This window comes from Hyperolius riggenbachi, chromosome 9, assembly GCF_040937935.1.
Source record: "Hyperolius riggenbachi isolate aHypRig1 chromosome 9, aHypRig1.pri, whole genome shotgun sequence".
In the NCBI taxonomy this organism is placed as follows: domain Eukaryota; kingdom Metazoa; phylum Chordata; class Amphibia; order Anura; family Hyperoliidae; genus Hyperolius; species Hyperolius riggenbachi.
This window is the reverse complement of record NC_090654.1, coordinates 14,034,800-14,053,524: the sequence shown is the minus strand read 5'-3', so window position 1 is coordinate 14,053,524 and position 18,725 is coordinate 14,034,800. Positions and strand designations below refer to the sequence as shown.

At 45.8% G+C, this 18,725-nt stretch overlaps 1 protein-coding gene across 1 annotated transcript in view; it reads left to right on the top strand.

Moving 5' to 3' along the window:
- Window positions 1-2,682: 2,682 nt before the first annotated feature.
- LOC137532447 (man(5)GlcNAc(2)-PP-dolichol translocation protein RFT1-like) overlaps window positions 2,683-18,725 on the top strand; it is a 34,777-nt gene continuing 18,734 nt past the window's right edge. The window contains exons 1-2 of the mRNA XM_068252933.1: window positions 2,683-2,760; window positions 17,737-17,815. Of these exons, the coding sequence (XP_068109034.1) occupies window positions 2,683-2,760; window positions 17,737-17,815 (157 nt within the window). The remainder of the gene's footprint in view (window positions 2,761-17,736; window positions 17,816-18,725) is intronic.

Here is an 18,725-nt window from a genome sequence, read left to right as displayed (position 1 = left end):
GACAGGAAAAACCTATTGATCCCCAAGAACAGGGACCAGGCTATAGGAGGGAACAAACCTAAATTGATCAGCACTTTTTCTAATCAGTCCAACAACATCAAGAGAATTATTGATAGACACTGGTCAATTTTAAAGTTGGATCCACAATTAAACACGTACCTACCACGGGCCCCTCTAATCACCTATAGAAGAGGAACAAATTTGAGTGATAGATTAACACATTCCTTTTTGCCAGTGAAGGGTGCAGGTGTAGAAACTAAAAAGACCTGGCTTGGTAGCCCCCTAAAGGGAATGTTCAAATGCGGCAGGTGCAAAGCCTGCACAAATGTGTTGAAATGTAAGGATTTCATTGCCCCTAAAGATGGACGTACATTCGAATTGTTTGACTTTTTTAACTGCGAGACAGAGGGGGTTGTGTATGCAATACAATGCCCCTGCCCCCTACTTTATGTGGGTGAAACCACAGGGGCAATTAAGACTAGAGTCCTGGAACATCTGGGGGATATCTACCATAAACGCAAAACATCGGTGGCTAAACATTTTGTGGAAAAACATGGAGGTGACCCCAACTGTCTACGCTTTTGGGTAATACAGAGATGGAAGATGGGTCCAAGAGGGGGCAACCTTGATCAGAAATTGAGACAGTTGGAGGCCCGTTGGATCTATAGATTGAGCACCTTGAGTCCAGGTGGCCTAAATGAGGGGTTCACTTTTGCCCCCTTTATTTGAGATTGCCAGTTAATTCGTTCCCCCCTTGTCACTATTCCTTCCTTATGTGTCATTTTCTTTGGAATTTCTAAACCTCTTTTGCCTTTTTGTATGGTCTTGAGCTGATATAAGTAATCCATTGTAAACAATCTCTTTCGCCCGACATTTTTCATGTACCACCTGAGTATGCGCCAATAAGTATACTGTATAAGTGGTGGGGTGAGGGGATTTAGATCATCTAGAATTAATGGTTGTTTACTAAATGGATAACAGGATGGATGCCCCCCCCCCCCCCATACACATATGGATAGTGTATACAATAAAAGAATAAGCATTATTATGTGCTCAAATCTGTCATATCCTTTGGGCAGAGACTAGTTGGTAATACACATATTTATCTCTTCCCGGATATGTCTGCTATGTATTATAATTGTGGGTGGTATCTGTTTGGATTAGGTTGGGCTCCTTTAAATCTACCCGTTTAATACTGGTTATTTTATTCCTTTAGGAGATCACAATGGATTTATTTCTTTCTATTTATGATCATTGAGGTCTTTCACAATGGACGCTGCACACACGCCGACGCCGCTGTCAGCGATGTGTGTTTACATTGCGAGGCTGTTACCTTGGCAACCAGGCTTGGAGACGTACGCGGAAGCGGCCGTTCTGTTGGTGACGTCACGCAATTTATTCACTGCTCGGATACGCCTGACAGGCGAAGAAGTCGTGCGCACAGAGCGGCCTCCCATTGGCCAATCCGGCGGGTGAGTGCGCCCTGATAGGCGCAGTCAGCACACCCCTCCATAATCTTACAGCCAATCAGGACTTGGCTTTTTCGTACGGACTTTTACCGGCACTGTTTCCCCACAATAGTTGAAGGGATTACTTCCTGCCTTCCACGATTGGCCAACTAATCCGTGGAGCGCTGATGTATGTAAGTGGAGCGCTGGAATCCGCGTTTTAGTGACTGTTTTTTACATTATGCGCTCCTATGGCCCTGATACCTATTGGATGATGTGATGAGTGACAGGCTTAGTCACCAATGGAGGGCTAGTTTGTGGGCAGTGCAGAGAGAGGTGTAGCTACCGCCCCTCCCAGTGTCCAGTGCGAGCCTTTCCCTCAGTATAAAAGGACAGCTTCAACGGGCAGCATCTGTTTGGCTTCCGCCTTGCTGCCATACTTGTTGCTACTTTAATATGTGTACTATGTGATTCTGATCATTTCTTTATTATTTTGGCACTTTTTGCACTCTGGCACTTTAATACTATTTACTCCTGACGAAGTTTCTAATTAAATGAAACGAAACATGTAGGGTTCTTGGTGTGGGGTCTATAATAAAAACAATGGGAGATTGATAGGTTTGTCGTATGACTAATAACCATATACCTATCAACCCAATTGTGGTCACGTTGTTCACTATTAGTAGTATCTGTGTTCCGTCCAATTTTAGCTTAATGAATTAAAAGTTATATTTTACTCCTAAATTGCCCTCCTACAAGGTATCAATTGTGAATTATTACAAATCAGGTGTGTTGTTCAATACATATGTTGCAGACATTGATATATAATATAGGTAGTAAATTAGATGTCAGTGCCATATAAATACAGTGCTGCCCATAATTATTCATACCCCTGGCAAATTTCAACTTAAAGTTACTTTGTCAACCAGCAAGTCATTTTTTGATAGGAAATGACATAGGTGTCTCCCAAAAGATAATAAGACAATGTACAATAGGCACTATTGTGGAAAAAGAACATATCTTGGCTTTTATTTACATTTGGGCAAAAAGTATCCAGTCCAAAATTATTCATACCCTTCACAAACTGTCACAGTCTGTGGGAAAATCCAAAGTTCTATACCATTCCAAATAGTCCGAGCTGTTCTAAAGTATCCTAGTTACCCTGATTAATTGGGAACAGCTGTTCTAATTAACTCAAAAACAGCAGCTCTCTGCGGTTGGTTTATGGACAGTCATGGCTAAGACAAAGGAGCTCAGTGAGGACCTGTGGCTGCGCATTGTGGCTGCTCGCAAGTCAGGAAAGGGTTACAAGGTCATTTCTAAACGTTTTCAAGTTCCATTGGCTACAGTGCAAAGAATTCTTAAAAAATACAAGATGTTCCGCACTGTGGGAAATCTCGGAGGATGTATTGGGTAGCCAAAAGTGACACCTGTGCTGGCCAGGAGGATTGAGAGAGAGGTGAAAAAGAATCCAAGGATCACCACCAAGGCCATCCTGGTGAATCTGGGCTCTGTTGGTGGCAATGTCTCAAGGCAGACAATCCAACGGACACTGCACACTGCTGAGTTCCATGGATGCAGACCAAGGAGGACGACACTTCTCCAGATAAGGGGCACAACAGCTTGCTTGGCCTTTGCAAATGCTCAAGACGACTTCTTGTCTTGTGTGTTATGGTCAGATGAAACAAAAAAATGAATGATGTTTCCTTCATTTGGCGTAAAAAAGGAGAAGCCTTCAACCCAAATAACACCAACCTCACTGTCAAGAACGGTGGTGGGAACTTTATGCTTTGGGGGTGTTTTTCAGGCAATGGACCAGGGAACCTAATCACAGTAAACGGCACCATGAAAAAAGAGCAATACATGAGGACTCTCAATGAGATCAGGCAGTCTGCAGAGAAACATGGCCTTGGGCACCAGTGGACATTTAAGCATGGCAATGACCCAAAACACACAGCAAAAGGGGTGAAGAAATGGTTAGCAGACACCAACATTAATGTTTTGGAGTGGCCCAGGGCCAGCCAGAGTCCTGACTTGAATCCAATTGAGAATCCGTGGAGGGAGCTAAAGATTAGTGTTGGGCGAACAGTGTTCGCCACTGTTCGGGTTCTGCAGAACATCACCCTGTTCGGGTGATGTTCGAGTTCGGCCGAACACCTGACGGTGCTCGGCCAAACCGTTCGGCCATATGGCCGAACTAAGAGCGCATGGCCGAACGTTCCCCGAACGTTCGGCTAGCGCTGTGATTGGCCGAACGGGTCACGTGGTTCGGACCCGAACGCGCTCTGATTGGCCGAACTGTCACGTGGTTCGGGTAAATAAATACCCGAACCACGTCATATCTCCGCCATTTGTCTGTGGGTTTAGCTTTGGGTAGGCAGGCAGGGTAGTTCGCGCTCCAGCCACGCTAGCCAGGGTCCCCCCCAGTCATTGTGTGTCGCTGCTGGGAATAGTAGTACACCGCTCGCTCAGCATTCTGTTTACTGCCACTCTGTGTACCTCGCTCAGCCACACTATATAGCATTCTGTTTACTGCCACTCTGTGTCTGCTGGGAATAGTAGTACACCGCTTGCACAGCCACACTATATAGCATTCTGTTTACTGCCACTCTGTGTACCTCGCTCAGCCACACTATATAGCATTCTGTTTACTGCCACTCTGTGTCTGCTGGGAATAGTGGTACACCGCTCGCTCAGCCACACTATATAGCATTCTGTTCACTGTTCTGTGTCTGCTTGGAATAGTGGTACACCGCTCGTTCAGCCACACTATATAGCATTCTGTGTACTGTTCTGTGTCTGCTGGGAACAGTAGTACACCGCTCGTTCAGCCACACTATATAGCATTCTGTGTACTGTTCTGTGTCTGCTGGGAACAGTAGTACACCGCTCGCTCAGCCACACTATATAGCATTCTGTTCACTGTTCTGTGTCTGCTGGGAATAGTGGTACACCGCTCGCTCAGCCACACTATATAGCATTCTGTTCACTGTTCTGTGTCTGCTGGGAATAGTGGTACACCGCTCGCTCAGCCACACTATATAGCATTCTGTTTACTGTTCTGTGTCTGCTGGGAATAGTGGTACACCGCTCGCTCATCCACACTATATAGCATTCTGTTCACTGTTCTGTGTCTGCTGGGAATAGTGGTACACCGCTCGCTCAGCCACACTATATAGCATTCTGTTCACTGTTCTGTGTCTGCTGGGAATAGTGGTACACCGCTCGCTCAGCCACACTATATAGCATTCTGTTTACTGCCACTCTGTGTACCTCGCTCAGCCACACTATATAGCATTCTGTTTACTGCCACTCTGTGTCTGCTGGGAATAGTGGTACACCGCTCGCTCAGCCACACTATATAGCATTCTGTTCACTGTTCTGTGTCTGCTTGGAATAGTGGTACACCGCTCGCTCAGCCACACTATATAGCATTCTGTTTACTGTTCTGTGTCTGCTGGGAATAGTGGTACACCGCTCGCTCAGCCACACTATATAGCATTCTGTTCACTGTTCTGTGTCTGCTGGGAATAGTGGTACACCGCTCGCTCAGCCACACTATATAGCATTCTGTTTACTGTTCTGTGTCTGCTGGGAACAGTAGTACACCGCTCGCTCAGCCAGAGTATATAGCATTGTGTTTACTGCCACTCTGTGTACACCGCTCAGCCAGACTATATACCATTGTTTACTGACACTCTGTGTACACCACTCAGCCACACTATATACCATTGTTTACTGACACTCTGTGTACACCGCTCAGCCAGACTATATACCATTGTTTACTGCCACTCTGATTCTGCTGGGAACAGTAGTACACCGCTCGCTCAGCCAGACTATATACCATTGTTTACTGACACTCTGTGTACACCGCTCAGCCAGACTATATACCATTGTTTACTGACACTCTGTGTACACCACTCAGCCACACTATATACCATTGTTTACTGACACTCTGTGTACACCGCTCAGCCAGACTATATACCATTGTTTACTGCCACTCTGATTCTGCTGGGAACAGTAGTACACCGCTCGCTCAGCCAGACTATATACCATTGTTTACTGACACTATATAGCAGACTATATAGCATTGTGTGTACACCGCTCAGCCAGACTATATACCATTGTTTACTGACACTCTGTGTACACCGCTCAGCCAGACTATATACCATTGTTTACTGCCACTCTGATTCTGCTGGGAACAGTAGTACACCGCTCGCTCAGCCAGACTATATACCATTGTTTACTGACACTCTGTGTACACCGCTCAGCCAGACTATATACCATTGTTTACTGACACTATATAGCAGACTATATAGCATTGTGTGTACACCGCTCAGCCAGACTATATACCATTGTTTACTGACACTCTGTGTACACCGCTCAGCCAGACTATATACCATTGTTTACTGCCACTCTGATTCTGCTGGGAACAGTAGTACACCGCTCGCTCAGCCAGACTATATACCATTGTTTACTGACACTCTATGTACACCGCTCAGCCAGACTATATACCATTGTTTACTGCCACTCTGATTCTGCTGGGAACAGTAGTACACCGCTCGCTCAGCCAGACTATATACCATTGTTTACTGACACTCTATGTACACCGCTCAGCCAGACTATATACCATTGTTTACTGCCACTCTGATTCTGCTGGGAACAGTAGTACACCGCTCGCTCAGCCAGACTATATAGCATTGTGTTTACTGCCACTCTGTGTACACCGCTCAGCCACACTATATAGCATTGCGTACTCTGCCAGTCAGTGTGTATATTGCTGGGATCAGTAATACTCCACTCACCGTCAACCACTATATGAGCTCAACATGAGTTCCCCAGAGACCTCCGCTGTGAGCAGCACTCCCAACAACAGCAACAGCCAACGCCCCACGCAAGCTATAACATCCACCCCAGCAGCCAGTGGTCAGCAGCAGCCCTCCCCGGAGGAGAACGTTGTGTCCATCAGTCCGTCGCCAGAGCGATTAATGAGGGCTGCCATTGAGGAGATGATGGGGCCTGATGTGGAGGAGGAGGTCTGGCTCAGGCCAGCATCCCAAGTTAATGTTGAGGACGATGAGGGGTCTGTGTCTGGGGATGTTGGGGTGGCAGAGGTGGTGGGTGGGTCAGACTCAGGAGAAGAGTTGTATGATGAGGATGATGATCGGGACCATCTGTATGTGCCTCAGAGTCCGACCCCGGAAAACATGTTGTATCGTGTGTTTAGGTACTAAAATCTGCGTTCCCTCCCAGTAGTGTTGGGCGAACAGTGTTTGCCACTGTTCGGGTTCTGCAGAACATCACCCTGTTCGGGGTGACTATATAGCAGACTATATAGCATTGTGTTTAATGCCACTCTGTGTACACGGCTCAGCCACACTATATAGCATTGTGTTTACTTCCACTCTGTGTCTGCTGGGAACAGTAGTACACCGCTCACCCACCACTGTATAGCATTGTGCTCTGTGTCACTGCTGACAATAGTGGTACACCGCTCACCCACCACTGTATAGCATTTCTGTACTGCCACTGTACTGCTGCCAGTCAGCGTGTACTTTAAGGATAAGTGAAATGAGGAAGAAATCCGGTGAAAGAGGGAGGGGCAAGGGAAGAGGTGTTTCCCCTGACGGTTCACGTACAGGCCACAGGGGAGCACCCAAGAAAACCCACTCAATACTGCCCATGTTGTCCAGGACAACAACCCTCACAGATCCAAAAGAACAGGACCAGATAATTACTTGGATGACCTCTCAAGCGTCCAGCAGTGGGTTAAGCAGCACCAGCACATCACGCACGAGGTCCGAGTCCTCAGCCAGTTAAAGTCTGGGCTTTCTTTGAAGACTGCACTGAGGATGTTACCATGGCGATTTGCAAGGTGTGCAAGACCCGCCTGAGCAGGGGGAAAAGTATTAACAACCTCTCCACCACCAGCATGAGCCGCCACATTCTATCCAAACATCCCACTCTGTGGGCAAACGCGGCAGGACAGGGTACCACCAGCAACACTGCCTCCCTTGGGTTCACCAGACTCACCACCAGACCCGCCTCAGCAGCAGCAGTAGCCCAGCCATTGCGTGGTTCACAACATTCACAAACATCAGACGATGCTGACACTGTCACTTTCCGGACTAGTGCTCTTGAGGTCTCCCAGTGTTCATCAAACACAACAACCAACAGCCCTTCGGTGTGCAGCGCTACGGTTGAGTTGTCTGTTTCTGAGATGTTTGAGCACAAGAGGAAATTGCCAGCAAATGACCCCCGGGCCGTGGCAGTAACAGCCAGCCAGCATAGCCAAGCTTCTGGCCTGCGAAATGCTGCCATATCGAGTGGTGGAGACAAACAGCTTCAAGGGCATGATGTCAGTGGCCATCCCACGTTACGTGGTTCCCAGCCGCTACCACTTTGCGCGCTCTGCAGTGCCTGAGTTGCATGAGCACGTGGTCAGCTAAATAACCCGAAGCTTGAAGAATGCCGTTGCCTGCAAGGTTCACCTCACCACTGACACCTGGACGAGTGCGTTCGGCCAGGGTCGATACATCTCCCTTACCGCGCACTGGGTGAACCTTGTGGAGCCTGGCAGCGATTCCTCACCTGCTACGGCGCGGGTGTTGCCCACGCCGCAAACAGCTGGATAACAACAGCAGCACCTACCTCTCTGACTCCTTCTCCTCCAACGCATCTCAAAGCTGTACCTCATCCGGAAATGCTAACCCAGCACCAGCAGCAGTAGGATCGTGGAAGCAGTGCAGCACAGCTGTTGGCATGCGTCAGCAAGCGTTGCTGAAGCTGATCTGCCTTGGGGATAAGCAGCACACAGGGGAGGAAATTTGGAGGGGAATAAAGGAACAGACGGATTTGTGGCTGGCACCGCTGGACCTGAAACCGGGCATGAAGCTAGACACCTGGCACGAACTGGCAATGTACGCAATAGAGGTGCTGGCTTGCCCGGCAGCCAGCGTTATGTCGGAACGCTGTTTCAGTGCTGCCGGAGGCATCATCACAGATCGGCGTATCCGCCTCTCCACAGAAAATGCAGACCGTCTGACTCAAATTAAAATGAATCAATCCTGGATTGGAAACGACTACGCAACACTCCTGGACCCCAACCAAGTAACATGACCGATGAACATCTGGGATGGTTTAGCGTTTCCGGTCCCTGTTTATTGAACCTCTCATCTGTATTACATTTATGACTGCATGGCGGCAAAAAGCATTGCTGCTATATCCGCACGCTTTTTGTCCTCATGCAAGGCCTGGGTTGTTGTGTCTCACAAAGCGTGGCCTTCTCCTCCTGCGCCTCCTCCTGTTCCATCACGTGTGCTGCTGCTGCTGCTGGGTTACCGTTGCCGCGTGGTCCCTGTTTATTGAACCTCTTATCTTTATTACATTTATGACTACATGGCGGTACAAAGCATGCTATCCGCACGCTTTTTGTCCTCATGCAAGGCCTGGGTTGTTGTGTCTCACAAAGCGTGGCCTTCTCCTCCTGCGCCTCCTCCTGTTCCATCACGTGTGCTGCTGCTGCTGCTGCTGCTGGGTTAGCGTTGCCGCGTGGTCCCTGTTTATTGAACCTCTTATCTTTATTACATTTATGACTACATGGCGGTACAAAGCATGCTATCCGCACGCTTTTTGTCCTCATGCAAGGCCTGGGTTGTTGTGTCTCACAAAGCGTGGCCTTCTCCTCCTGCGCCTCCTCCTGTTCCATCACGTGTGCTGCTGCTGCTGCTGCTGCTGCTGGGTTACCGTTGCCGCGTGGTCCCTGTTTATTGAACCTCTTATCTTTATTACATTTATGACTACATGGCGGTACAAAGCATGCTATCCGCACGCTTTTTGTCCTCATGCAAGGCCTGGGTTGTTGTGTCTCACAAAGCGTGGCCTTCTCCTCCTGCGCCTCCTCCTGTTCCATCACGTGTGCTGCTGCTGCTGCTGGGTTACCGTTGCCGCGTGGTCACTGTTTATTGAACCTCTTATCTTTATTACATTTATGACTACATGGCGGTACAAAGCATGCTATCCGCACGCTTTTTGTCCTCATGCAAGGCCTGGGTTGTTGTGTCTCACAAAGCGTGGCCTTCTCCTCCTGCGCCTCCTCCTGTTCCATCACGTGTGCTGCTGCTGCTGCTGCTGCTGGGTTAGCGTTGCCGCGTGGTCCCTGTTTATTGAACCTCTTATCTTTATTACATTTATGACTACATGGCGGTACAAAGCATGCTATCCGCACGCTTTTTGTCCTCATGCAAGGCCTGGGTTGTTGTGTCTCACAAAGCGTGGCCTTCTCCTCCTGCGCCTCCTCCTGTTCCATCACGTGTGCTGCTGCTGGGTTAGCGTTGCCGCGTGGTCCCTGTTTATTGAACCACTTATCTTTATTACATTTATGACTGCATGGTGGTACAAAGCATGCTATCCGCACGCTTCTTGTCCTCATGCAAGGCCTGGGTTGTTGTGTCTCAAAGCGTGGCCTTCTCCTCCTGCGCCACCCTCCTCCTGTTCCATCACGTGTGCTGCTGCTGGGTTAGCATTACCGGTCCCTTTTCCTGGAACCTCTTATATGTATTACATTTATGACTGCATGCCGACAAAAAGCATGTTACCTGTGCAAAGAAAACAGACATTTCCCGCATTTAAAAGACAGTTTTCCCTTTGAAACTTTAAAATCGATTTTCTCAAAAACTATAAGCTCTTTTTGCTAAATTTTTTTTTCCTCTTGTACCCACTCCCAAGGTGCACATACCCTGTAAATTTGGGGTATGTAGCATATAAGGAGGCTTTACAAAGCACAAAAGTTCGGGTCCCCATTGACTTCCATTATGTTCGGAGTTCGGGTCGAACACCCGAACATCGCGGCCATGTTCGGCCTGTTCGGCCCGAACCCGAACATCTAGATGTTCGCCCAACACTACTAAAGATCAGGGTGATAGCAAGAAGACCCTCCAACCTGAAAGATTTGGAGCTTATTGCTAAAGATGAATGGGTAAAAATACTTGTGGAGACATGCAAAAAGCTGGTCTGCAATTGTAGGAAGCGTTTGATTGCTGTAATAGCCAATAAAGGCTTCTCTATTGATTATTGAGAAGGGTATGGATAATGGACTTGACACTTTTTGCTCAAATGTAAATAAAAGCTGTGAAATTATTTTTTCCCACAATAATGCCTCTTCTACATCGTCGTATTCTCTTTTGGGAGACACCTATGTTATTTCCCATCAAAAAATTGCTTGCTGGTTTAAATAAAAGTAACTTTAAGTCAAAATTTGCCAGGGGTATAAATAATTATGGGCAGCATTGTACTTAATAATAATATGGTAGGACATTAGACTATGACTATGGTAGGATTAGAGTGTGAGCTCCTCTGAGGACAGCCAGTGACATGACTATGTACTCTGTAATGTGCTGCAGAAGATGTCAGTGCTATATAAATACATAATAATAATATGGTAGGACATTAGATTATGGCTATGGTAGGATTAGAGTGTGAGCTCCTCTGAGGACAGTCAGTGACATGATTATGTACTCTGTAATGTGCTGCAGAAGATGTCAGTGCTATATAAATACATAATAATAATATGGTAGGACATTAGACTACGACTATGGTAGGATTAGATTGTGAGCTCCTCTGAGGACAGTCAGTGACATGACTCTGTACTCTGTAATGTGCTGCAGAAGATGTCAGTGCTATATAAATACATAATAATAATATGGTAGGACATTAGACTATGACTATGGTAGGATTAGATTGTGAGCTCCTCTGAGGACAGTCAGTGACATGACTATGTACTCTGTAATGTGCTGCAGAAGATGTCAGTGCTATATAAATACATAATAATATTATGGTAGGACATAAGACTGTGACTATGGTAGGATTAGAGTGTGAGCTCCTCTGAGGACAGTCAGTGACATGACTATGTACTCTGTAATGTGCTGCAGAAGATGTCAGTGCTATATAAATACATAATAATATTATGGTAGGACATTAGACTGTGACTATGGTAGGATTAGAGTGTGAGCTCCTCTGAGGACAGTCAGTGACATGACTATGTACTCTGTAATGTGCTGCAGGAGAGGTCAGTGCTATATAAATACATAATAATAATATGGTAGGACATTAGACTATGACTATGGTAGGATTAGAGTGTGAGCTCCTCTGAGGACAGTCAGTGACATGACTATGTACTCTGTAATGTGCTGCAGAAGATGTCAGTGCTATATAAATACATAATAATATTATGGTAGGACATAAGACTGTGACTATGGTAGGATTAGAGTGTGAGCTCCTCTGAGGACAGTCAGTGACATGACTATGTACTCTGTAATGTGCTGCAGGAGATGTCAGTGCTATATAAATACATAATAATAATATGGTAGGACATTAGACTATGACTATGGTAGGATTAGAGTGTGAGCTCCTCTGAGGACAGTCAGTGACATGACTATGTACTCTGTAAAGTGCTGCAGGAGAGGTCAGTGCTATATAAATACATAATAATAATATGGTAGGACATTAGACTATGACTATGGTAGGATTAGAGTGTGAGCTCCTCTGAGGACAGTCAGTGACATGACTATGTACTCTGTAATGTGCTGCAGAAGATGTCAGTGCTATATAAATACATAATAATAATATGGTAGGACATTACACTATGACTATGGTAGGATTAGATTGTGGGCTCCTCTGAGGACAGTCAGTGACATGACTATGTACTCTGTAAAGTGCTGCAGGAGAGGTCAGTGCTATATAAATACATACTAATAACATGGTAGAACATTAGACTATGACTATGGTAGGATTAGAGTGTGAGCTCCTCTGAGGACAGTCAGTGACATGCCTATGTACTCTTTAATGTGCTGCAGAAGATGTCAGTGCTATATAAATACATAATAATAATATGGTAGGACATTTCCCATCAAAAAATTGCTTGCTGGTTTAAATAAAAGTAACTTTAAGTCAAAATTTGCCAGGGGTATAAATAATTATGGGCAGCATTGTACTTAATAATATTATGGTAGGACATTAGACTATGACTATGGTAGGATTAGATTGTGAGATCCGCTGAGGGCAGTCAGTGACATGACTATGTACTCTGTAATGTGCTGCAGAAGATGTCACTGCTATATAAATACATAATAATAATATGGTAGGACATTAGGCTATGGTAGGATTAGAGTGTGAGCTCCTCTGAGGACAGCCAGTGACATGACTATGTACTCTGTAATGTGCTGCAGGAGATGTCAGTGCTATATAAATACATAATAATAATGTGGTAGGACATTAGACTATGACTATGGTAGGATTAGATTGTGAGCTCCTCTGAGGACAGTCAGTGACATGACTCTGTACTCTGTAATGTGCTGCAGAAGATGTCAGTGCTATATAAATACATAATAATAATATGGTAGGACATTATGCTATGACTATGGTAGGATTAGATTGTGAGCTCCTCTGAGGACAGTCAGTGACATGACTATGTACTCTGTAATGTGCTGCAGAAGATGTCAGTGCTATATAAATACATAATAATAATATGGTAGGGCATTAGGCTATGACTATGGTAGGATTAGAGTGTGAGCTCCTCTGAGGATAGTCAGTGACATGACTATATACTCTGTAATGTGCAGCAGAAGATGTCAGTGCTATATAAATACATAATAATAATATGGTAGGACATTAGGCTATGACTATGGTAGGATTAGAGTGTGAGCTCCTCTGAGGATAGTCAGTGACATGACTATATACTCTGTAATGTGCAGCAGAAGATGTCAGTGCTATATAAATACATATAATATGGTAGGACATTAGACTATGACTATGGTAGGAATTAGATTGTGAGCTCCTCTGAGGACAGTCAGTGACATGACTGTGTACTCTGTAATGTGCAGCAGAAGATGTCAGTGCTATATAAATACATATAATATGGTAGGCCATTAGACTATGACTATGGTAGGAATTAGATTGTGAGCTCCTCTGAGGACAGTCAGTGACATGACTATGTACTCTGTACAGTGCTGCAGGAGATGTCAGTGCTATATAAATACATAATAATAATATGGTAGGACATTAGACTATGACTATGGTAGGATTAGAGTGTGAGCTCCTCTGAGGACAGTCAGTGACATGACTATGTACTCTGTAATGTGCTGCAGGAGATGTCAGTGCTATATAAATACATAATAATAATATGGTAGGACATTAGACTATGACTATGGTAGGATTAGAGTGTGAGCTCCTCTGAGGACAGTCAGTGACATGACTATGTACTCTGTACAGTGCTGCAGGAGATGTCAGTGCTATATAAATACATAATAATAATATGGTAGGACATTAGACTATGACTATGGTAGGATTAGAGTGTGAGCTCCTCTGAGGACAGTCAGTGACATGACTATGTACTCTGTAATGTGCTGCAGGAGATGTCAGTGCTATATAAATACGTAATAATAATATGGTAGGACATTAGACTATGACTATGGTAGGATTAGAGTGTGAGCTCCTCTGAGGACAGTCAGTGACATGACTATGTACTCTGTAATGTGCTGCAGGAGATGTCAGTGCTATATAAATACATAATAATAATATGGTAGGACATTAGACTATGACTATGGTAGGATTAGAGTGTGAGCTCCTCTGAGGACAGTCAGTGACATGACTATGTACTCTGTAATGTGCTGCAGGAGATGTCAGTGCTATATAAATACATAATAATAATATGGTAGGACATTACACTATGACTATGGTAGGATTAGACTGTGAGCTCCTCTGAGGACAGTCAGTGACATGACTATGCACTCTGTAATGTGCTGCAGAAGATGTCAGTGCTATATAAATACATAATAATAATATGGTAGGACATTAGACTATGACTATGGTAGGATTAGACTGTGAGCTCCTCTGAGGACAGTCAGTGACATGACTATGCACTCTGTACAGTGCTGCAGAAGATGTCAGTGCTATATAAATACATAATAATAATATGGTAGGACATTAGACTATGACTATGGTAGGATTAGAGTGTGAGCTCCTCTGAGGACAGTCAGTGACATGACTATGTACTCTGTAATGTGCTGCAGAAGATGTCAGTGCTATATAAATACATAATAATAATGTGGTAGGACATTAGGCTATGATTATGGTAGGATTAGATTGTGAGCTCCTCGGAGGACAGTCAGTGACATGACTATGTACTCTGTAATGTGCTGCAGAAGATGTCAGTGCTATATAAATACATAATAATAATGTGGTAGGACATTAGGCTATGATTATGGTAGGATTAGAGTGTGAGATCCGCTGAGGACAGTCAGTGACATGACTATGTACTCTGTAAAGTGCTTATAAGGATCCCTCCTGTAGCATGTCCTGTCGGTTGCAGTTGAGCTGAAATCGAGCAGTTTTGATTTCTCTGCCTGCATTTGGTTGCTTGGTATTGATCGCATTCGCAATGAGTCTCATTGCCATCTGCAATCACTCTGCAATTCAGAGCAGCTCAGGATGTTGTCATAGACCCACCTATAGCTTGCTGCAGTTGAACTGCAGTCAGACAGCTGTGGATTTCTTACATGCATGTGGTTGCATAATCTGGCATGCATTTGTAATGAGAGTCCTTTCCATTCACAGTCAGCTTGCAGCCTTCAATCAGCCTAATGTTGCCCATATGTGGTACAATAAAAACATTCGATTTTTACATTTATTCGACCAAAAGGATCGAATCGAATAAGAGTTGAAAATAATCTTTTATTCGATCAAGAAAAGCAAACGATTATCCCTTTTTAAAAACAAATAAAAATCTGATCGGACATGTTGGAAAAATCTTTATATTCGATCTAACAGAATAATCGAACAAAATAATCTAATTGAAACAAATGGTACCGTGTATGGGCACCTTAACACAGGATTGTGTGATTACCATTCAGCTGTGTGGGAATTTGCATGTCTGCTCTCATTGGCTGATCCCCCATAGAAAAGCCATGCTTCTCCTCTCACACCACGCCCATTATAGCGTTCAGCTTTGCCTTAGTTGACTGCAGCGTTCCTTGTGTAAAGGTTGAATATTGTATCGCATTACCTTGCTTTGCCTGCCTGGACGTACACTGCGCCCGCGGGGGTACAGTGAAGTCTTTTCCTAACCTTAGAGATAGAACAGAGGCACCAGTACAGTAAAATTGGATAAAAGTTTTAAAATGGCTTGGAGGAAGTGGTGGACTTACCTCCGCAAAGCAGACACGAAAGACTGTCTGATTTTATGCAAACACATTTATTAAAGGTACCCCAAAGTATGCAACGCGTTTCACAGGCACAGCCCGCTTCATCAGGCAATTAAATGGGGACAACAGCTGTGGACAAGAGACAACACATAATGCTATAACGAATTCTGCATATACATTTTGTTTTATAAAAAATGTATGTAATTTAATATGTACTGTACATCTAATAATTGATTCAAATAAAATAAAAACCGTGGAAATAAATACATATAATATATGGCAAGGTCAAAATGGATTGTAATGAGGTTATTAAAAATAGAAGTTGATAAACCTGCTGGATAATAAAGTGCATATTGCGTATTGATAGTAAAACGCTAGTTATAGGGGAATATCAGGGGTCGAGTCCTGCGTGGACGTGGGTAGACGGCGTCCACCTGCTTTTTTCAGAGAGTGGACGCTGTCCACCCTGGCTTGTGTGGAGGGGAGCAGCGCAGAGAAGGAGAGCTATGGGGACAGCGGGGAAGGGCAGACGTTTCCCCTCCCCTTCCCTCACCTTCGTGCTCCCCTTCCTGCCTCTCCCCTCCGTTTTTTTCACATGTCGGGTCGGCGTCTAAAGTGGGCGGAGACTTACCGCCTTCTTCCAGCCGCAAGGGACGCTCCGCTCTGTTTGCGGCTAGAAGACCAGACTAGCCGCACACAGAGCGGAGCTTCCCTTGCGGCTGGAACGCTGTAAGTCTCCGCCCACTTTAGCCGCCGGCCCGAAATTTGAAAACACCGAAGGGGAGAGGCAGGAAGGGGAGCACGAAGGTGAGGGAAGGGGGGGAGACGTCCGCCCTTCCCCGCTGTCCCCATAGCTTGCCTTCTCTGCGCTGCTCCCCTCCTGCTGGGGGCACACCTGACTAAGAGAAGTGATATGGCTTACCAGAATTCCGGCAGTAACACATGTAGCGCCCCAGTACTGGTATATGGGCGTTGTCTGTTATTAGCAGTTCTACAGATAGTGTAGGCTAGATGTGACTTGTGAAGGGCTCCTCCCCTCTCACTCAGAGCTTGCTGACAGCAGGTGTGTTGGTTACCTCAGCAACAGCAATTCCCCTCACACACTGCACTGCCTGAGAGACCTTCCTAACTCCTTCTATTCCTTACAGTTTAAGAAGAAATCTGCACTAGCTAGTGATTTCTGATACAGTTCTGGATGCCTGAGACAGTTCTGCACGGATTTCTAAAAACCTACTAATATTTTGTCTCAGACACTCTTGATAAATCTGGCCCACAGTACCTTACAGTCAATGTACATCATGTGCATAAGGAATAAAAACATAACCCTCCTCCGTCCAACTCGCAACAGACTATCAGGATTTGTACAGCATGGAGAGGTGGCAGCGCTTTCCAAGACAGGCTGTATCTGAATGACTACCAGCATAGAGGCACAGAGGCTAATTATAAGCGGGATACAACACTTGCATTCAAAACAGATGCACCAAATTAACATAAAGGAGGATGTTGGCTTCCAAAAACAGTTTGCATGCAGAGTGTTCCATACTAGACCCATCAACCTCAATGAGGTATACCTCATAACCTCTAATTACCAAACCAATATAGTGTGCACCTAGGAGTAGCTGGCCATGGTTTACACATTTTTTTTTCTAGACAACAGGGGAGCATTGGCAGCACTGCTATACCAGGCTGCATCTGAAATGGTTACCACCAGAGGCATGCAACAGAGGAGTACTGTCATTTCTTCCCTGTAGACTATCGGGATTTGTTCCTTAACTCATGCTGGATGTGATTACTCAGCTGCCGGACGGCATAGGTGCAGTGGTCACCACTTGATGATCGCATATAGCCTGGTGTTGGCATAGACCGCATGCAGGACTGCCACTGTACACCGGACCCTCCACGCCGCGGCCAGCGAGGCATGTGACACTGTAACACTAAAACACAGCTGGTGCAAGCTCCACCCACCTACGTGTTTCACAGCTAATCAACTGCTTCATCAGGGTGTTTTAAAATTCTATACTGGCAGGGGAGGACGGGAACCTGATTAAATAATGATTGTTTTCATTTGCGGTTTTGTGTTTTCTCTACAGGACTTTGTAGACTGGAAACAGGCCTGGCTAGCCTGGAGTTTCTTCAAACAGTCGTTTCTGAAGCAGATCCTGACAGAAGGTGAGTTACATAAACAGGACTTCATTCATTGATCACATTATACCCCTTCCTGGGCGCCCCATTCTCCCATCCAGGCGCATGCACGCTGCTTCCTTTCCCGTAGTTTACCCGCTTTTCCATGGCAACTGATGAAAGATCCACTCTGTATATTCTCCATGTGTGTACTGGTGGCGTCACCTGATGAAGGGGTGGAGACACTGAAACGCGTTGTGCCTTCACCAGTGCATGGACACCTGACGGGCCAGCTGCCTGAGTCCTTTTCCCCTGGACTTGAGGTAGCCATACACTGGTCGATTTGCCATCAGATTCGACCAACAGATAGATCCCTCTCTGATCGAATCTGATCAGAGAGGGATCGTATGGCTACCTTTACTGCAAACAGATTGTGAACCGATTTCAGCCTGAACCGTTCACAATCTGGTGTGGTGGTGGTGCTGCTGCCGCCGCTCCCCCCGCCGCCGCCGCCGCATACATTACCTGCTTCGCTGGCACGATTGCCCCTGGTCACCGCTGCTCCGTCTCCGCTCTGGTCTCCAGGTCCGGCATGCTTTACTTCTTCCTGCCCGGCAGGAAGTTTAAACAGTAGAGCTCCCTCTACTGTTTAAACTTCCTGCCGGGCTAGAAGAAGTGAAGCATGCCGGACCCGGAGACCAGACAAGCGTGGAGACGGAGCAGCGGTGACCGGGGGCAATCGTGCCAGCGGAGCAGGTAATGTATGCGGACTATTGCGTCGGTCGTCGGGTACTCGAACGCCGCTAGGGACGCGCTCCCTACCCGCGCGCGATTGACGGTAATTTTCCGCACGGAGCGACCGACGGGATCGGACGAAATGTATCGCAATTCGGCGTGTTGCGGTAACGATGTGACAGCAGATTCGATCCCAGTGATCGAATCTGCTGTCGATCTGGCG